General features: G+C 47.0%; 2 protein-coding genes across 3 annotated transcripts in view; one reads left to right on the forward strand and one right to left on the reverse strand.

The window, feature by feature from the left end:
• The first annotated feature begins 3,298 nt into the window (after positions 1–3,298).
• TACR2 (tachykinin receptor 2) lies at positions 3,299–12,766 on the forward strand. Of its 2 annotated transcripts, XM_056494851.1 has the most exons (5): positions 3,299–3,802; positions 6,557–6,751; positions 9,563–9,719; positions 10,348–10,544; positions 11,625–12,766. In XM_056494851.1, exons 1-5 carry the CDS (start codon positions 3,399–3,401, stop codon positions 11,815–11,817), a joined length of 1,146 nt encoding a protein of 381 aa, XP_056350826.1. In that variant the 5' UTR covers positions 3,299–3,398; the 3' UTR covers positions 11,818–12,766. The 2 variants fall into 2 exon arrangements, with proteins under 2 accessions (XP_056350826.1, XP_056350827.1); XM_056494852.1 differs by lacking the exon at positions 11,625–12,766 and having other exon boundaries at positions 10,348–10,548.
• Positions 12,767–14,073: 1,307 nt separating this feature from the next.
• Positions 14,074–21,279, reverse strand: part of LOC130254666 (hexokinase-1) — a 35,602-nt gene continuing 28,396 nt past the window's right edge. The window contains exons 15-18 of the mRNA XM_056494442.1: positions 20,599–20,782; positions 18,745–18,900; positions 17,877–18,110; positions 14,074–17,167 (exon numbers count right to left, since the gene is read on the reverse strand). Of these exons, the coding sequence (XP_056350417.1) occupies positions 17,023–17,167; positions 17,877–18,110; positions 18,745–18,900; positions 20,599–20,782 (719 nt within the window). The 3' untranslated portion in view covers positions 14,074–17,022. The remainder of the gene's footprint in view (positions 17,168–17,876; positions 18,111–18,744; positions 18,901–20,598; positions 20,783–21,279) is intronic.

A 21,279-nucleotide genomic window follows, 5' to 3' on the forward strand; every position in this document is an offset into this window, starting at 1 on the left:
CTTTTTTTTTTTTTTTTTACCTCTTTTTTTTTTCCCTCCTTTTTTCCCCTTTTCCCCTTTTATTTCCGTGGGTTTTGTTTTCCTGGGTTTTGTTTTTCCTTTTGTTTTCCTTTTTTCTTGTATTTTTTCTTTTTTTTCCTTTTTTCTCTTTATTTCTCCCTTTCAGCATCTCAAACAGCAATCGGAGCCCTATGTGCATCCCCAAACCTCTGCCATCCCCATTAAAACAGCCGTGATTAAAAATAAATAAATAAAACCACCACAGCCGTGGGAAGCCGCTGCGTGTGCACTCAGTTTTTTGGGGGGATTTTTTGTTTGTTTTGTTTTTGTTAGCTTTATTATGACTAAATCCTGCCTACAGCTGTGGGCCCGGAGCCTCTACTGAAGATATCAGTAGGTTTCAACCTTCGTGCCTGCACCGATGCTCATCCCTGCTGGGTCCGACACAGCGATCGTGAACTGCAAACGCCGTTCACGCCTCCGAGATGAAAAAACCCCTTTCAATCCCACAAAGGGCTGTTTTCACCCCGGGGTAAAGAAGAAAAAAAAAAAAAAAAAGTCTCATTCAAAGCGTCAGACAACTGTCACAGAGTTGGTTGTTTCATCCTGGCCCCGAGCAGACACAGATGGCATTGAAAAATCAGTGTCTGGTGTCAGAGGAGATGAAGTGGGGCAGCATTCATCCTTATATTATCCAGCAAAGAGACTGGAAAACCTCCGAGCTGCACGTGAGAATTGTGTAAACACTCAGCCACAGGTCATTCCTTTAGGTCATACAGGTCACCAAAATCTCGTTTCTAAAGACTGAAAAATATCCCTGGACAATTCTGTTATAATGAGCACCATTGGTATTGCCTGCAGTGCTGCTCCTGGAAAACAACCCAGCCCACCTCTTGTGTTTCTGACAGCAATACAGTTGCTGGGATTTTTTTTTTTTTTTTTCATGTCTCATGGGTGTCATTCACACCCAAGCATGTCCTTGTCGCTTAGGCATCTTCGTTGTTTGAGCATTTAACTAAATTAATTGTTCTGGTTTGACTTTTTTAGTACCTGACCTGGTCCTTTGTGCTGATTCCTGCACGTCCTGCTGGACAGGGAAGCTGATTAAAGGAGTGTTTGTTTTCCTGTTGTTTTCCCTCGGAACTGAGTCAGTGTACCAAAACAGGTTCCTGTTATGAAATTGCCTGACAATAATTGAGCAATCCCTTTCTTTTCCCGAATCTCGGACTTTATCTATACAAATGGCAAGATTTCTGGACACAACGTCAGTTTAGCAGCAAATGGTGGTTAAAGTAAGATGCTATGAGCTGCCTAAGGGTCCATCATTATTGCATTCTCTTCCCCTCAGCCCAGTGCAGCACAGGCTGCAGTTTTCCAACAAAAAGCCTGGCAGATTGTTCATTACAACATCTGCTCCTGGGACCATCCAACAGCACAACTAGCAGAGTTTCTGTTCATTTTAAGGATCAGTAACTTCCACATTTCCTTAGTCATCGCCAGGGGTTGTCCCAAAGATAGAAAGAAGTGAACCACAGCTAGCCCTGCACCAAATTGTGTCAGAAAGACCCCAAAGCTCTTCAGTGCTACCTGAGGCGTTTTTGCTGCTTTCCCCCAGCCCACACCTGGCTGATGAAGCTGCAGGTCAGCTGCACTTGGCCCCTCCGAGGTGGATGCTCATGGTCCTCATGTTCCCTGGACAAAGGTTCTTCCTCTCAAAGCAACTTGCAATCCAGTTAAAGCCTCTGCTGCCTATTTACCCTGTATTGTGTTTCCAAAACACAGAACACCCCTCAACCACCCTTCCTGACCTTGCAGACCCACATCTTTTGTTTGCATCTCTCACCCTTTGCTCAGACCTGGCACTGGTGACTCAGCACAGCAACGTTTGCCCTTGACAATCCTGCCCACTATAAAAACAACAGTGAAACCTCCCAAACTCAAACCCCTGCTCTCAGGTAGTCCCCATTTCTGGTATAACTCAAAAACCTTGGGAGAGGCAGGTTTTACCCACTGTCTCAGCCAAATGTGATTTCCCTGAGGAAGCTGGAGCCTGGCCTGTGTCAAAAATTGCCCCAGTTTCCAAGCAGGAAGGCTGATAGCACACACTAAACTGCTGGCTGGGCTCCAGGATGATAACTTTGTCAATGCACAACCAGCAAAGGAATAAAAGGTGTGGGTGTGGGTGCAGGAAGGCAAATCCCTCCCGATCATACGATAAAATGTTGGCCAAAGGGTGGCTGCTCCTCGATTATCACCTGAGTAACAGATCAGGGACCGGGGCAGATGGTTCAAAAAGAGGCTCCTAAGAAACCTGAGCACCTTGACCATCTTCAAAGTCAGCTGAGGGAGGTTACAGCTTCACCCCGGAGGGTTAATAAGTGCAGCCCTTTTTCTCAGCACTTGATTTTCTCCTTCAAATTTGCAGGGATTTGAGATAGCATATTAAAAAAAAAAAAAAAATTTAAGAACACTGTTAGGTCGTATTGCAAGTCATGAACAGCCCTCCTGAACTTCCTACAGCACACACTGGGAAAGGGGATGCAGCCATCCAAAAGGAAGGATCTTGCTGCATTGCATCAAATATAGTTTCCCTTTTGCTATGAGAGCCCACAGGAGGTCAGGCAGGGTCCTGGAAACACGAGGATTGCAGGAGTGGTAAACCTGGCAAAGTGACCTGCACACAAACCTGCAAAATTCCTGACAGAGCAGCGTGGCCATGGCAGAGGTTATTCAAAACTGAGTGGAGCAGGGGGGGAAGATGCACATACCACTTTGCCACGTTTCATTTGATGTCAAATTGGTTGTTTAGTTTTCCCCTGCAAGAGACTCCACCTCCTTTCAAAGTCCCCTTAAAACCTGTTGAGATTTTATCCCAGTGCAACTCCTGGGCTTCATAGCCACACAGGGAACAGCAAACGTCCTCAGTCCCACTGCAGGGGATTCAGACACCTGGTGCTTTAGAAAACTGCTGCCCTGACAAAGAATTTATACTTGATTGAAGTGGGTTTGGCTTCCATTTATGTTTTCTTGTCACCAAAGGGGACAAGGAAGACATCACTTGCTGCTGGCCAGGAAAACACCTTCCTATCCCTTTTCTACCTTCATTTTTTAGGGGAAGAAGACACCAGGAGAAGGGAGTTGTTCTTTAGTTTTAGCTCTTCAGGCACAGGTTAAAATGCCAGGGAAGGAGGAGGAGGCCCTTGGCATGGCTCACCTCCTCCTGGAGCTGCGTTGCATCACTTGGAAAGCGGGGAGGGGGGGGACAGGAGGCAGCTCATCCCAGTGCCTTTCTAACAGCACTTGGTGAAATGCATGGGAACTCACACCAGCAGCACCACAGTGAGGAGATGAGCAGACACCAGCCACTTTTCCTTCCCCCTGGCAAGAAGTGAGGAGCCATGGGCGCCTTTCCTGTTTTCAACGCCAGCGACGTTTGGAGGGCTGGATCCCTGGAGGATGGTGACAACTGGACAGCAGCCACCCAGTTCAGCCAGCCAGGATGGAGGATTGCCCTGTGGGCCATCACCTACTCCCTCATCGTTGTCACATCCATCGTTGGCAACGCCACTGTCATCTGGATCATCCTGGCCCACCGTAGGATGAGGACGGCCACCAATTACTTCATCGTGAATCTGGCCCTTTCAGACCTGCTCATGTCTGCCTTCAACACCATCTTCAACTTCATCTACGCCAGCCACAACGTCTGGTACTTTGGGGAGGAGTTCTGCAGGTTCCAGAACTGGTTCCCCATCACTGCAGTGTTTGTGAGCATTTACTCCATGACAGCCGTGGCCGCCGAGAGGTAAGAGGCGAACGGGGGAGGTGAGGACCAAAAAGATCCCATCAAAAAAAAAATCACTGCAATAATTTGTGCATTGGCCCCTACTCTGCCAGCTGCCTTACCAGCAGAGTGGAAGGAGTGTGGGGTTTGCTGCTGATTGTGGCATGATCTGCTCTTTTTCATCTCCAGTCTGAACCACACCCAAATCTCTAGAAAGTGGAAGTGGCTGGTATTTCCTTGTTCCCACATTATTGATCATAAATTCTTTCCCTGAAAACTGTTTTGTGGCTTTTTTGGGTTTTTTAAAACCAAGAGACAGATATATATAAGGATATTTATAAGGAGAATATGCTGCTGAATCTATCAGCAGCCCTAATCCTGCTGTGAGTCCAGCAAACCAGCAGAAATAATGGGAATTAAATTAGAAATGGCAGAATCTGCTGCCCTGGTTCACTAGAATGACTTCTTCTAAGAGGGAGGGAAGTAATTACAGTGATTCTGTTTGACTTCTGGGGCAATTTGGTATTTTCATAAAATTCACTTCCAACTGCCAAATCACTTTTACTTAAACTTTAATTTCTGGAGTCTGCCTGTGTTTACAGCTCATTGTTAAATAGCACGAAGCTGTTTTCCTTCTTACTAGAAAGTGGCCCAAAGCCTGTGGGCATTTCCTCTCTTAAAGGCAATGCTGTGTGTAAAAGCAGAGGAGATTATTTCTCCTTTAGGCTGCCTACCCTTCTTTCTATTTTATAGATGTTGTCTGCCAAAGAAAAATTTTTAAAAGCCCTTTCAGCCTGTTGTCATGCCTTCATACTCTTGTTCCTTGGGGATTTTTGGTGAAAGCACCTATATAATAGCCAGAATCTCTTTAGTCACATGGCACAGATCAGAAAGAAAACTTGGCACCTCACTGCAAACCATATTTAGCTATTCTTTGCTCAGCCTTAAAATAGATCCTGACACGGTCTCCTGGAAACTCGACGCTTCCATTTATTGTTGAGAGAACTTGTGTCCACTCCAGCTCCAATGTTTAACTTCAATAAAAACAACATCTTCTGAAGTGGTTTATTTTAGGGAAGAAGGCTGAGAAGTGATAGCTCTAAGTCATATTTGTGTGTCATAGAGAAGTCCCTGGTGCTGCTGCTCACCCTTGGGTTTAGGATCACTCAGTTCCCCCATTTCCAGAGCAGCTGTTCCCCCTGCAGAACTCCAGGCAGAAACACAGTCTGATCCACCAGCTCACGTTTCACTCTCTGGCTAGCAAAGGCTCCTGTTTGGAAAATGCACAGGAGGGTCCAAAATTCAGCTTGTTTTGTCTACATGTATGGGGAAGAGCCCTGAGGTTGTCCCAGCATCCTGGGATGTCACAGGGGCACTGAGAGAGGGCACGAGGGGCAAAGGGAGATCTCAGCAGGTTTGATAAATCTCCCAGCTTGCAGGAGCTCCCCTAAAATCACAGCTTGGCCTGGGGGTGCACCCCTGGCAGAGTGGGAAAGCTTCACCCAGCCCTGTAACACTTCTGATGTCTGCAATGATAGCACAGTGGCTGGCATCATTTATTCCCATTTTATTCCCATTTTATTCCCATTCACTGAAGGCCACAGGTCATGGTTTCAGGCACTTCTGTGGGCAAATACTCTGGAGAATATCCACCAGTGGATTCCTGCCTGACCTGACTGGAGCACTATGTAACACTGCCTATGGCAGGCTGAAGAAAAGTGAGGTGACATGAAAATTTTATAGCTAAATAAGGCCCTGGATTGCTCACTGTGCTGCCTGTCCTGCAGCAGCAGCTAATACCAGCAGCCTGGCCAAGAGACAGCACAATTTGTCAGATTTTTGCAATGAAAACTAGGAGGAAACAGGCATTTCCCACTCTATTTTGCCTTTGTAACAAGCATGACAAAGAATAGGGGAAGCATGACAAGAAATGCATAATTGATTATGTACTTGTTACAGCACAGTGTGTTTCCACACAGGGAACTTAAAACCAGAGAGTGCCCCAGGCTTGTGAGTAATCCAAGAGTCAGATGTGAGGGCTGTGAGCAGGTGTGGGATGGAAGGGTCAGCTCTTCCCTCCTCTGCCAGCACAAATAGTCACAGACAGCACCAGCTCTCCCCAGCTAAAAACCAGTGGGGAAAAATCAGAGTAAAAGGATACTCAAGACCCCAGCCTGCTCTTGCGCTAATATGAAACATCAGGGATTGCAAAAGTGCCTTAAAAGTGCCTTAAAATTTAAAAAGAGTGAGAATACTTTTTACAAGGGCCTGGAGTGACAAGACAATGATGGAGTGCAGAGTTAGGTGGGATATTGGGAAGGAATTCTTCCCCTGTGAGGGTGGGGAGCCCCTGGCACAGGGTGCCAGAGGAGCTGTGCCTGCCCCATCTCTGGAAGTGTCCAAGGCCAGGCTGGATGGGGTTTGGAGCAACCTGGGATAGTAGAAAGTGTCCTGCCATGGCTGGGGATTGGAACTAGGTAATCTTTAAGGTGCCTCACAACCCAAACCATCCTGGGATTCTATGAAAAATTCCATAAGGGAAACGCTTGCAAAGCCCATATGCAGAAGACATCAAGGACTGCTGCCTCCTCACACCAGAAGCATCCATCCATGTGGGTTTATTATATCCTGCAATCATTCTCTCCAGAAAGGATTTAGTTCCTTTTTATTTACAGCCAAAATGTCCATATCAACAAAGCCCACTGGGCTGTCCCGGTGAGTTTTCACACTTTGTTGTAGCGATTCCACTGTAAAAGCACTAGCTGTTCCTTGCAGGTACGTGGCCATAATCCACCCCTTCAAGCCCAGGCTCTCTGCTGGCAGCACCAGGGCCATCATTGGGATCATCTGGCTGGTGGCATTCGGGCTGGCTTTCCCTCAGTGCTTCTACGCCGAGATCACCACGGACAACGGGGCCGTGAAGTGCATCGTGGTCTGGCCTGATGATGCTGGATCCAAGCACCAGCTGGCGTAAGAGACACCACAGAACCCCCCACTCAGGCAAAAGTTAACCAGGAAAATGATTTTTTCCTCTCCAAGGTGTTGGGTGTGGAGAGTGCTGTGAGAGAGAGCGGGGCTGGGGGAGTCTAAACTCAGTTTAAAAGCTCGGGGTGATCCTGAACCTGGCATCCTCCCCTGCTTTGAAAACTTAGTTATAATGTCTACAAACTCTACATAAAGGACTTGGGGAATTCAAGAGAAACCAGTCTCTAAACAATCAATAAATCCTGGTATCAAAGATTCTGGATTTTCTTCCTCCATCAGGCAGGAGGAAATTTGGTATCTTCAATGGTGAGAAGCCACGTGATTAGTTAAAAATTACTGCTGCTCTTTGTGGGGGGAAAAGGAAAATAAAACCCAAGAGCAGCCTGTTTCAAACAGCCTGAAGTTTTATAGGCACATTTATCTGGGCACACATCTGCACTTCTGAAAGTCCCTAAGCATTTTCCTCCTGCTTGAAAGCAAGATTGCTCAAGCAGATGAAACAAGCGTGCAGGGGATCTTCTGTGATTACTCATCCTTCAAAGCAGGTGGTGCTCATTTGGGGAATTCATCCAGCAAAGCATATTTATAAAAAGTAGCAATGGAAGAACTGAGGAAAAGGAGCAAATCAATTAACAAAGTGCAATCAAATTTTCAAACCAAAACCCACCTGAGGGCTTTTGCACTTGGGACATTTTCCCTGCTCAGTCTGGCAGAGAGCTGGATGCCTCCTCAACTCAGCTATCACCAAAGTAACTGATTTTCACTCTAATTTGTGTGTAATTTTGGGTTTTGTGTAATTTTGGCCAAGCTGCAGCATATTCAGTGTTCCATTTGTTCCCAGTTGGGCAAAGAGTAAAATCAGGCTCAAACCCCTCATGGTGGGTGATGCTCCTCCTGGGGGCTCCTTTTTGGTACCCTTTGGAACTTGCTGGGGAGCAGAGTGTGCCAGGTTCCTGCTGATTGAGGAGGAGGGAGAATAGATAACCACCAATAAATGAGTCACTGATGACTGTTCCATTCAGATGGGAAGCATGAGATTTCTCCCACATCCATGGCACAGAGAGGATTCAAGTGAGTTCCCCAGGGTTGGAAAGGCTGGTCCTGAACGTGGCATGTAGCAGGACAGGTCCTTTCTGGGATCTCCAGCTCCTGACCACAATACACCAGCTCCCTCTCCCTGAACAGCCTCAGAGCCACAGGGTTTGGGATCTCTCTTAGAAAGCAAGTTGGAAACATTGCTCCCCAGAATTCCTGCTGAGGGATGGATTTGCAACACAGACCATGGAGAAAAAGCCATGTGCAGCCATTCATACACTAGTCCAAATGACAAGGAAAAGAAATATTGAGAAACCCAATGAAAAACAAAAAATAATTGGGAACTGGGTTCCTGTGTTGTCTCTGTGTCCTCTGAATCCTTTGCAGTTGAGTAAACCCATCTTTCAAGATTTCTAGACTTAAGAACAAAGGAAAAACCTTTCCTGCAGGAAAGGTGTGCGTAATTATGACAGAAATGAGTAAAAAAATGTTTTTAAATAATAATTTAAAAAACCCTAAACAATGTACTACTGACTACCAGCACCTGAAAAATAGTGGATATAAAGGATATAGAAGTTTAACTAGAGTAAAGAACCTTAACAAGTGAGGATTTTTCTTCTGGTGACAGATTAATTTTGCAGCAAAGTAGAAAAGCTACAAGACTAAAAGTTTCTTTTTATGTGTGCTCAAACTCAGGCTCCCTTCCTCCTCCCAGGATGGGAACCCTAAAAGGGTTTTGCTGCACTCCACACACAGTGTTAGACCTTTAAAAGAGGAACTGCTCTGAGCTCAACAGGAAAAAGTGGAAGACGGGCAGGGACAAACTCGCCACATCTCACAAATATAATATTTTTCTTTTTGCAGCCACCAGTCTGGTATTTGTAGTCACCCCAAGGAACAAACACCACTGTGGGCCCATTTCAACAGCACTTTGCAAAGCACTAATTGAGGAGCAACCCCAGAGCCTTGTCAGGCTGAGAAAGACCATTTGTACCCACCCAACCTTTTGGGGTCACTGCCAGCAGCGTGTGCCAGAGCCCTCCTGCCTAATCCTACTTTTCACACTGTTTATGTTAATTTGGCAGCTGCTGTGATGGACTGAGCAGGTTGTTCCCTTCCCATAAATGGTGGTTGCTTAAACTAATCAGCCCCCAGCAGGAGGGAACCAGCAGAAGTTTGTGGGGTGACACAGAAAACTGGAAAGGAGTGGGGTTAAAATACAGCTAAGGGGGTGCCAGTGCTGGAGCAGTAACTGAGCACCTGTTGATGGTACATTAACACAAATAAAACAAAATACACACAAATGCAGGCCACATCCCTTCCTCTCTATCTGCATCTTTGTGCATCCAGATGCAGTCCCTGATCTGGCTTTTTTCCCACTGTTGCCACTACTGCACTCAAGTTACTCTATAGGTTTTGGACTGTACTTTTCTCTTACCTGTGATTTAAGGGCTTGTACTTTTACCACCCTCTCTCTCTCTCTCCTGGTGGGATAGCAAAGCTCAGTGCAGGTGGCCCAGGACTGCAAGTCTGTGCTAAAAGATAAAAGATGAGCAGGGAATCCAGCCCAAAGACCCCTCATCACACCATAAGGGAGATGAGAAGTTTTGCTGTTTACACAAGTCCCGTAACAATAATTACAGGCAAAAATTTTTTCTTTGTGGTTTCACTAATCAGAGCCAGCACACATATCCAAACTTTCTGAAAGAGCTCTCCCAGAGCCATGCTGACTGTCAAACACTGCTTGTTCTTCTCTTTCAGGTATCACATTGCCGTGATTGTGTTGATTTATTTACTGCCTTTAATGGTGATGTTTGTTGCATACAGCATTATAGGAATTACTCTGTGGAGCAGCTCAGCTCCAGGCAACCACCTGAACAGAGTCCACTATGAGCACCAAGTGAAAGCCAAAAAAAAGGTCAGAAGTGAAACTTAAGTGTAATTATCCCCAGCACACCAGCCCTGCTGGCTCCAGTTCCAAACTGGAGCTTGTGTTTGATACAAAATCTTGTGGGATTGGGTTTAAAGGTTAACAAAATATTTTGGGTAAAGGGCATCAGCCTGCAAGTTTGAAAAAATTGATGATTGCATGCAGCAGCCAGCCTTCAAGGAAGAAAGACTCACAGCAGCAGGATGACTGCCAGCAGCCTTTAGGGAGCAAAGCCTGGTGTCCAGAGAACCCACACATCTCAGGATAAAACTGGGCAGAGTGGAGCAGACTCAGTGTAACAGCAGTGATCCTTCCCTGCACTTCTCTCTGGTGCAGCCACAAGCAGCTCCTCTGCAGAGTCCAGTCAGAAACATTTGCTTTGCCCCCACCCTGTTCCCATCACCAGGGCACTCCCTCCCTGCTCCAGTTCCCATCACCAGGGCACTCCCTCTCTGCTCCCAAGTTTCATCACCAGGGCTGGTTCCCTTGCCATAGCATTCCATACACTGCACTGGGGAGGGCAAACCAGCCCCAAAGTGTAACCAGCACCTCCCACTGCCCCAGCCAGCCCAACCACCCAGAGGCCAGGAATAACCCCTCGGTTTGGTTTTCCCAGTTTGTGAAGAGCATGGTGGTGGTGGTGATAATTTTTGCTGTGTGCTGGCTGCCCTATCACATATACTTCATCCTGGGGAGCTTCAAGGAAGACATCTACCAGCAGAAGTACATCCAGCAGGTGTATCTTGCAGTCTTCCTCCTTGCCATGAGCTCAACAATGTACAACCCCATCATATACTGCTGCCTGAACCAGAGGTGAGTAATGTGAACATGTGTGCACAGAGAAAACTAGAATCTCAGCCTGAAAATAAACCATAAATCTCTGGAGGTGAGATTTTAACTCAGCCCTCAGTATTTTCTGTCTCTGAATAAAGAGCAGGCAGCAGGCACAGGATTAGCACAGCCACATTTGCAGCCATTCCCACCATCCTATTTCCAGGGGAGGAATCCGTAATCCCTGCATTGCATCTGCTGAGCTAATGCTGGGCTGGCTCAGCTACCTGCTCTTGCCAGCCAGCCCAGCCCTGGGCTCACCCCATGGCTGGGGAGCAGGAGCAGCCCACGGGTGGCCTGTGAAGGTCCCATGGGGACGTGTCACCAGGAGGGAGCAGCTGGGGGAGCACAACCCCATCGTGCCAAGAGATGTCCCTCTTGCTCTGCGCTGGGAGGGCTGCGCAGCGCAGAGCACAGAGAGCTGATCTCCCTGCCAAATCCTGCATCCATAACCCCCATCCCTCTTCAGCCTCGCTGCCTGAAGTGAGCTCCAAAGGCAATAAATGGTTATCAGGACGTTTCCTGCCCCAGGCAAATGTTTAATTCCAGAGTGGTGCTGCAAGGCTCGCTCCCTTGAGCGTTTCAAACAGCATCCTTCCTGCCTGTGAGCTCTCAAAAGAAGAGTTTTCCAGCCTATTCACCCAAACTGCATTTAACATGGAACACACAAACATCTCCCCCTCCTCTCTCAGAAAGCAGACAGCTTCCTCATTTAATTATTCTTTTTTTTAAAAAAGCTCCTGGTGGGTTAACATATGTATTTTCCTCACATGTTCTGTGTCTCACAAATGCAGTTACCAGCATGGTCAGCACCATCAAACATTCTGCCATTTCACTGCCCGTATATTGTTTACATAAAATACAAGGAAATCTGATCATAAACTCCTAATGCACCTCCCTCTATGGTTTTATGCCTTTAGCTTTTCACCTCGTTCCTTTGATTTCAGCAGAAATATTTCTCTCCATAGTCACTCACAGGCAGGACCAAGCCATGAGTTTGTTCCTTCTCTGAGCAGTTAGGAAGACCATTTGACCATTCAGTTTCTTCTCTCACTTTCCCAGGTTTCGCTCTGGCTTCAAGCTCGCCTTCCGCTGGTGCCCGTGCATAAAAGCAACAGAGAAAGACAAACTCAAACTTAGGTCCCCATCTTTCTACCAGACAACCTGCAGGAAGTCAAGAACAAGTTTCAACACAGAAACTCAGCTGAATGAGAAAGAGAAGCCATCATTTACCCTCACCCAATTAACCCTTTGATTCCCTGCTCCTGGCTCTATCCCCACACACCAAGCCTGAGGAAGGTCTTTTTCTCTGCAGCAGCTGTTTCCTACAGGACTTCTCTGGATGCCATCAGCATTGAAAGCAGTGTGTTGATAACACTTATTTCCATATAAGTCCAAATATTACCCAGGATACGAGCTTAGCCCTTCCTCACATCAACAACTGCAGCACAGAACAGACATCAGGCCCAGGAGGTGAAAAAATCAGTAGAATATAAATTATTCTCTTCTGCATTGGGATCTCCTGATTTCTGTTCCACCAAGACATTAAATTCAGGAAAGGGGTGATGGAGCAGAAAGGCTGGGGCTCATGTGGCTGTGTGGGCAGCAAAGTCCCACTGCTCAGCAGCCCCAAGGCAAGTAAAGCTGTGGACCAAAGCCTGTTTACAACAAAGGCAAATACTGACACATCCAGACTGAGAAATCCAGCCTGCCCTCAATATTTTCTGAATTCTGGGATTTTCATGCCTGCAATTTCATCAGCAGAAACAGTTCCTTAAGATGTCCATTGCATAGATTTCTATAACCTTGTCCCAAAATATAATATTGTTTTCCTATTAAACCATGCTAAAGTGATTTCTCCTTCACATCAATTGTGGTGCCTAATTTGGAGATGCCCACTGGCTTGGTCAGGGCTCATGGATCTAATCAAAATCCACTTTCTTTACATCCTTTTAGTCCTAACAGCAGTGGCCCATTGTTGTCTTTACCCAGACAGTGCCTTCACCTTCCCCTTCCAGACTTACCCCATATTTATCCTCACTGTTATTCCCAGATATGAAAATAAAGGCTGAAATATGCCATCTTCCCAGCCTGAGGCATTATGTGCAGGCACACGAAACAGGAGAAGCTGAAATATAAACATTATGTAAAAACAACAGACCATTTAATAGTGGTGTGGTATGTTAGCACCTCACAATCACAATCACCTTCACCTTATTTACAGGTTTCTAAATAATATCACAGAATCATACCTTACCAATTAAAAAGCTCCTGCAATGTTGACAACATCTAGTTATTTGAAATATTCTCCTTTGCTCTGTGAAAGCCAAACTACAAAGTGCTGCCAGGCTTAAATTCTGCAGTAAATCCAGAGAAAACATTCATGGCTTGGACTGAAAGAGGACTCAGGGACACAATTTTCCCAAGCCTGTTTCAATACAGGAACAAGATGTGTCCCTTCTCCACTTCTCCACCTCCCTGGCTCTGTGGAGATCAATTATCTTATGCAACAAACTTGTCCCACTATTAGGACAAGAGAATCCAGGCCCCTGTGAAAAAGTTCAAGACCTGAAATCTTGAAAAAGTTCAGTGAAAAAGTGAAAAGGTTCAAGATTTGAAGTAATTCCAGCAGATGGTTTCTACTCCAGCTGTTACCCTCTCTTCCCACAGCTGCACTGCTGGTGTGTGTGCTGGGCAGAGGGAGAGCAGTGAGAGGCATTTACAGCCAGCCACCACCAAGCCATTCTGCCACAGGGACTGAAAACCATTTGGGAGGGATGCTCTGCCAGGCGCACATTGCTGGGACCAGGCTAGGCCTGGCTCTGAGGAGCTGATGGACACCCACTCACAGATTTCATTATTTGACACGTGTGAGCTGTACTCCCCCTGCCCAGCTGGTGTGAGTCTAAGCCCTTTAAACTCTGCAGCTTTCTAATGCAGAGCTTTTTAGACCAAACAGGCCTGTCTTGAGCATCCCACCTTCCCCCTCCCTCTCCCATCACACCTGAACACTCAGGCAGAGCCTATTCCAGTGTCACACACGTGCTGCCAGTGCATCCCCTGTGCAGTCCCTGACTTGCACCAATGTTTTCAAGGCATCTCCTTCTCTTGTTGGGACCAGAAAGCAGAGGATAATTCCTGGCAAAAGGAGTTCTCTGGTGGACTCAGTGCAGATCCTGAGATTTCATCCCAAAGAAACAGCAAGAGTTAAGGAAATAGAGATGATCCCAGCCCTTGTTATGCAGAAGGCAGCCCAAGGCTACATTACTCCTGTGATACATGAGGCAGCAGGAACACCATGCTCCATGGTAAGTACATGCAATTCTTCATATAAATATAGACAGGATTAAATAGCACACAGCAGTAAAGACACCCAGGTCAGCAATAAACCCCTCCCCTGTGTGTTTGCTTGTGCTCCAAGTAGCAAAGCAGTCCCTGCAGTCAGTAAAGAAAAACAGTTGAAAAATCTCATTGTCATGGCAAGGGAACGAACAAAAAGCACAGAACGGGGTTCAGAAGTTCAGAAACACTTTATTTTGCCTTCTGCTATTTTCTTAAGAAAACAAAACAAAACAAGGTCTGCTTGTTTTAAAACCCATTCAAAAGGCTTCTGAGAGAACCCCAGAGGAGTAAGGAGCAGATGACATTACAACAGTGGTATGCAAATGGTCTTTTCCCCAGGAAATATAAGATTTTTGTGTTCATATTGCAGTAATTACAGCTTAACAGTTAAGAGGACTGTGATTTTATTCACCAAGCCTAAAAGCTTTAAGAAAGACATCTCAGTCATTGCTTGGGTAACATTGGAGACATTTCTTCAGACAGTTATAGCTTGTGATTCACTTGGAACAGTTTCCCAGGGGTAAGAAGTAGTCTGGAAATGAAAATCCCACCATGTCTCCCTTTGGAAAAGAACTGCTGTGTCTTATCAAGTACACCAACCATGGTCCACGGTAGGAAAAGTTAGAAACACAAACTCACTCCCTATTTGTTATGAGCTGGATCCAATAAACAAAACGACCTATGCCAGCATCTCCAAAATTCACAGTCACCCTGAGACCAAGTTTAACTTGCACTTCTCGTTCACCCTCTATCCTGCACTGAGCCTGGCCCTCAGGTGCCAAAGAGCTGCAGAGCCAGGACCCCAGGCACGGCTCACACCACCCCTACAGCACCACTGACGGCGGGCACAAGATCTGCAAACCTTCAAGCAATTCAAAATGCAACGCGTCCCCTGCGCCCAAAAAAAGTTTCTCACCTTCTTCTGTCTCCTGTTTGGGGTCATAGCTGCACATCAAGGCTGTCAGAGACTATTCAAGCTGTAACATGAAACGGGTTATTGGAGAAGCACAGCTTTAGTGTACAAAGGGGTTTTCATCTACCACAACCCCAAGCAGAGATGTAGGAGCACCTGACACCGAGGTTCTGCCAAAATTAACCCCACACACACGGGGAGCTCACGGACACGCCGTATCCAGCACAAGCCTGATGGAACCACACAGCCCCCGAGGGTTTCCTGCACAGACAGGGCATGAGGAGCACCCAGACAAGCCACACAGCCCCTGAGATTTGGGCGCTGTCAGCGCTGTGCCTCTGCTGAACTACGCTAGGAAACACGAGGCACGGGGATCTGTGTGAATCTGACCCCGAATGCCCGGGAATAAAAACACACACACAAAACACAGGCACCACTGGGATTAGGTTGCAGCTCTCCCTACACAATAGCTCTTCCCAAAGCACTAAGCCACCAGCCAACAGCACCTCTTCCAGAAAGAACCACTAAACACCAGTTAACGCACATCAAAAAAGTTTAATATTTTCACAAGTATCACGTAACACTAGTACCAGAGCTACTAGTGTGCAAAGTAAAAAGACCCTCTACCTTTGCAAAACCAGTTAGGCATGCAATTTTTCAGGTAGACACACACTTAAAGCTGCAATGACTGTTTGTGACTCACAGGTTACTTTACAACATTCACTCACAGTGCACCATAATGCATATTGAAATGTTATCGATGGGTAGGGCAATCCAAATCCTTGGGAGTGGAATGAGAACAGAGAAGAGTAGCCTGCAAATTTCCATCTACTTTCTGCAGGGAAAGGCAGCAGGGAAAACCATGCAGACATCTCAAATTCATTTTTGGTAGAAGAGTGGGAATTAAGAACTACTGTGTGGTCTCCCTCTTTGCAGAAAGTGGTGTGACTTACAAATGTTACTCAACGTGTACCTTCCTAACTGCTTCTCGAGTTAAGTGATGCAACTGGTATGCAAATATAATAATGGCATCGACTGGACAGAGGACAGGGTACACCACATGTAAATGATCTGCTGTTGCTTTCGTCCTTGGAAAAAGCTGCACCCAATTTTGGCTTTGTGGGCTGTTTACACACCCGGGTCCTCAAAGGCAAGATCAAAATGCAACTCTCCTCCTCTCCCTTTCTGCACACTGACTCTGAGTGTTTGTGTTCTGAGTGGCTGCTGAACAGCAGTAAAGATTAAAGCTCTGTGTGGAAGCAAATACCCATTATTTAAGGCGAGAGACGGAAGGAGGCGCATCCGGGGGACACGGCTGAGCTGCGGGGTTGGTGGAAGGGCAGCTGCAGTGCCCTGACCCAGACTAACAAGAGAGAGGAACTATTTTCTCTAAGAACCCTCAGACACAATACAGCACAGCCACATAGGGACTGTAGATCTACCAAATTCACAGCTCTGGAGATTTGGATCACCCCAGTCACCAACCACTCGGCTTCACTCTTTAAGGGATTTCTCGCCGAACAGATCTCGCCCAGTAACACAACACTACTCACAGAAGCAATGGGGAATACCAGTGGAACCAGAACTGTGGGACAAGGGTGTTTACTTTCACCATGACAAGAAGAGGCATCAAGGAAGCGAGTAAGTGGCGCTGTCAAGTCCCACTACAGAGAGTTACGTGTGCACAGTGCTGACACACCAAAATGTTTTCATGACCGCTTGAGACGAAACAACAGCAGGTAGATAATGCAGGAGGGAACTGTTGCTTCCCCTTCACTTAAAAAGCATCAACACCCAGGTCTGGTGGTCAGCGTGCTGGCAGTGTGCTTAACAGGGATGCTGCAAAGAACACGTTTGGTACAATGCAACGGGAGCTCTCAACACACATCACTTGGGGGCAATTTCGTCTCAGACAACAACTGATTTTTGACAACTGCAGAAATTATAGACTGGCTTTTTCCATGACCTACAGATGGGGAAGGTACCAACAAGGTGAGTAAGAAACATGCAGATCGGGGTCCAGAAACAGGAGATATTATTAACAGCACACATTCTATCTTGTATCCTATTTTTTTATGTCATTAGTTGTAATTTTTTTTTTTTTCCCCCGATAAAGCAGTGAGTTCTGGGTTTTTACCAGTTCTGACTAGGCAGTCGCTGCTTTATGAGAAACACAAGACAGAATTGAGGCCAGGATTGTGGAGTTCAGTTCTGCTCAGCCTCACGAAGCCTGCATCCCACCGCTGTGATGAGCGCTGCCCCTTTCCCGCTGCCGTCCTCCGACAGCAGGAAGGTCACGTCGCAGTTGGGCGCCAGGTCTTTCACTGTTTGGTGCATGATCCTTGAAAAGCTGCAAAAGGAAACGAGGGCAGTGGGTGAGCAAGGCCCTGCAGCAACTGTGGAGTGGAGCACTGCCACGGGCATCTGCACTGCGTCCCCTTTCATCGGGGTAAGAAGGAAAATGATGGGAACCAGGGTGGATTTGAAGCCTGGGAGTGGTAGCAGTTAAAGGAAAAAGCACTTGCATCCCAGCCCTGCCTGTGTGAGGTTAACTGGGATCACTAATCCACAGCAAAGGGAAAAGAACAGACCACATGAGTCCTCTCCTTCCCACCCATCTCCCTCCATGCACACTAGAGGTGGGCACTAGTTCTCTTCTCCTCCTGCCCCCAGCTCTTTTAGACTCCTGCCCTCACCTGCATTGTTCTGCAGCAGCTCTTCTCCGCTGGACACTGAACAGAAACATCCTCCAAAGAGGCACCAGGCATTTCAGCACTGCTCTGTCACTGCCTGTCCAGAGCCAAGAGATCCTTCCCTTGCTATACAGCTTCCACCTCACTCGGCAAGCTGTGTCCACTTCAGCTTGTCACCACCTCAAGAACCTTTCCCAAGTCATTCTTGATCCTCTCATTGCTCTTCAGAAAGCCCCAAGCTTCTGATTAAGACTTTTTCTCTTCTCCTGGCTCTTATCCCAGCAAGTGAGAGAGCCCAGTTGGGAGCGTCAAGAGGAAGGACGCACACGCAACGCACAAACAAACGCTGAGAAGGCAAATACTCACTGTGGGTGGAGTTTGTAGAGAGTGCCATCCACACCAACTGTTATCTCCAGGTGCTCCAAGCCTCTGTTCTCCCTAATTTTATCTACAATGGCAGCCATGCCAGCGCCACAGAGCTGAGCTGCTCGCCTGGACACCGCCCCGCAGACCGTCTTGACAATGATGCTGTCGTCGCAGGTGCTGTTGAGCCCCAGCTGCTGCAGGATGGTTCGTACCTGCAGCAAGGCTAACCTGTCACTGCAGGAGGAAAACACCTTGTTACAGGCTTGCCTCAGTGGAGCTACAAACCCCACTGCACTGATGGCTGCAGCCATGCCTCTCCTGACAGCACAGGGAATGCAAATTCAGTCACCCCTGCACTGTGCTGCAGGGCAGGAGAGGTGCGCAAGCAGCAATAGAGGCTTCAAGTCCAGCTCTGCATTACCTCTCCTTCTCCTTTCCTTTCCAGGAAAATATTTTTAACTATGATCTTGAGGTTTTTTTCCCCCATGAAGCCTCAGAGATTGCTTTAAAATACAGAGTCCAAGCAATAAAAGCACAAAAACACCCAGTAAGCAGTGCTCACTCAGCTAGCATTCATTCAATTCCACAACTGCAGCTAAACACACACAAGAGGCCCAGGAAAATGGCTTGATTTCCAAACAAGGAAATAAAATGACAGAGTAAGGGAATCAAGGTTTAGAAGTGAGCATTGCTAGAAATTCAGTTGATATTGTAAAGAATCCTCCTGCACACACATAGGCTGAAATCCAAATTCTCTCCAGAGATGCAAGCAACGCTCTCCAGCTGTCCCTCCCGTCCAGCAGTGTCACCAGATGACACACTACACTACACTATTTCACTCCAAGCAGTGTCAGAGCAGTGCTCTTACCTCTCAATCTGAGAAAGGAACTTGGTTTCAAAGATATGTCTGGTCTTCAGTGTCTCTGAAATCTGGCCTCGGAACAGGAAACCCCGTTTGGTGAAGTCAATCAAAATATTGCGGACTATTTCCCCCAGGTACATCCCACTGATCATCTTCTCATACCTGCAAGGAAAAAACAGCACTCCAGCTCAGAGGGAACCTGCCCATGTTTGCAAAGGCAGCTTCACAGGTGTGTTAGCAGCCACAGGGCTGCAGCTCCAATGCTAAACATCACTCCCAGGACATCCTTATCCTGTGCTAGACAGAGATCTGCAGGTGGAAGATATTTCCTCTCTCTAGCTCGAGGCAAGACTGCAGGTGGGAAACTTGGGTCCTGTCTGCAGAGCTTGGGACTGAGAGGGGCTCAAGACAGCATGGTTCCTCCTTGGGGTTTGGGGACAAGTTGTTTCCTACTGGAAATCAGGTGCTTGAATTGACTGAAGAACATTAACCAACCCTGGACCACCAGCTTGCCAACTTGCAGGTCAGTGGTCCTGTGAGTAGACTGGACGTGGTTTTTCCCATCCTTTATCTTGCACAGGGTTGGTTTCAAAGTGCAGGACTCCCTTAAAACCACTGCATTTGCAGTGACTGTACCTTGTGGTTTTCCTGTAATTTTCCTGCATGGAGCCACTGAGCTTTTTCTGTTTGGAGGTATCAGCTGTGTTTTGCACTCTCTCCCTTCCAGCATCATTCTGGCTCGAATGGAGCACTTTGGGGCCTGTAGTTGTGTCCTTACCAACAAGAACTGAACAGTTCCATTTCCTGAGAAGGGCACTCAGTGATGCATCCTTTATTTCACCTCCTGAAGCTCTACAGCAGGGTTTGTGCCCTGGATTGGACAGAGCCCAGCACACCATCCTGCTGGAAGCAGGCCACAAAGTCCATTTAATACCATGAACTCTCTCAAGCTTGTACCCAGCAAGTGTCCTTCCTTCTGAGTGCCCAACTATCTCTGGAATAAATTATTCCCCTGGCAGTCTCCTTTGGCTGCTTACTCCATGCCAACTCTGCTGCTGCATCAGGGTCGCTCCACGTCTGCCCCTCTGAGTCTGTTTGAGCCTCAGCTTCTAAAGAGCTTCCCATGGGACTTGCCAACTGGTCTGTATTCCTCAGGTTTTTGTGGGCAGATTTACTCTAGTCACAAAATCTCTTTAAAAGCTCCTGGCATCAAAGCACTGCTGCAAAAAAATGATGAAAAACTGTAGTCCTAGCAAGCAACAGTCTCAGCCAAGTTTTATCAGTGCTGGCACCTCCTTGTAAACCTTCTCTTGAAAGGGACAGGGAAGCAGTTGCCCAACAAAAGCTGAGCCCCAAAAAGAGGACCAGACTCCAGAAGCAAGAAAGGCAGGGCCTCTAACATGACCTATCCCATTCAGAAAATTGTCTGAAATAAGAGCTGGCTGCAACTGCTAGAGAGCTCCTGTTTTACAGTAAGCAACTCCAAGATTTAACCACACCAGCTGATGTAAATTCAGGATTTCCACAGGCACAGCCCTCTACAAAGACAGTTCAGCTAGAAGAGATTACCATAAGACTCAGAGTAAAAGAATGACTAGCCATCCTCCTCAGTACAGCACAGGATGAGAAAAAGAGTTTCTTCATAATTTAAAGAATTTTGAAGTCCTCACCAAAAGCCCTGCTGTGGAGTCCCATGGCAGCAAGTAAGTCCCAAAAAAGCAGTGTCCAGGAACAGGACAGCAGGACTGTGGTCATTTCCCACTCTTAACCATCCTCATCTGGGAGAAATCCAGTTCTCTCTTAAAAGCACTTAAAGGCAGCCTGGCTTATATGCACAGCACAGCATCTCTGCTGCAGTACCTTTGCTTCCCAGCATTCAGTGAGAAGTCATCCACTGCTTTGTCATATATTGTCCTGATGTCATCCAGGCACCCGTTGTCCCCGAACGCTCCCCACTCCGTGTTCACACACATCCTCCCCTGCTCACCATCCACCATCTCTATGTTTCTCATCTCCTCCATGTAACAGGCATTGCTGCCCGTTCCTGAAAGAAACAAACACTCAAGTTACTCTTTGGCTGGAACAAAACAACGCTAAAGACAGCACCACAGCCCTGACAAACTTTCTGGGGGATCCTGATCTGTGGTTTTTTTCTGAAAGAAGTAGTTGAATCATCATTTGAAACATCACCAAAAAAACCCAAACCATGACTCTTCAGCAGTCCTAGACTGAAGAAAAACATTACCCCTGTGATGCACTGCTCAGGGTGGCTCAGGGAGGAAGCTCACCCATTCCAGCTGGGCTGAGGGTCCCACATTGCAGGGAGGAAGAGCAGGGCAGCACTTTCAGCACACAAAACCTCATGTGCTTCTGACCCCAAAACTGCAGGAAGCAGATAGCTGAATTTTTCAGCTGAGAACCACCTTCCACAAAGCCCATAGACCCCACAGAATTCAGGGGAAAATGTGCTGAACTGAAAACTCAGCAAAGTTCTGAGGCAAGCAGGAGTTTTACTAGCTGATTGCTTGGGGGGTTTTGTGA

The sequence above is a fragment of the Oenanthe melanoleuca genome, chromosome 6, assembly GCF_029582105.1.
Source record: "Oenanthe melanoleuca isolate GR-GAL-2019-014 chromosome 6, OMel1.0, whole genome shotgun sequence".
NCBI lineage: Eukaryota > Metazoa > Chordata > Aves > Passeriformes > Muscicapidae > Oenanthe > Oenanthe melanoleuca.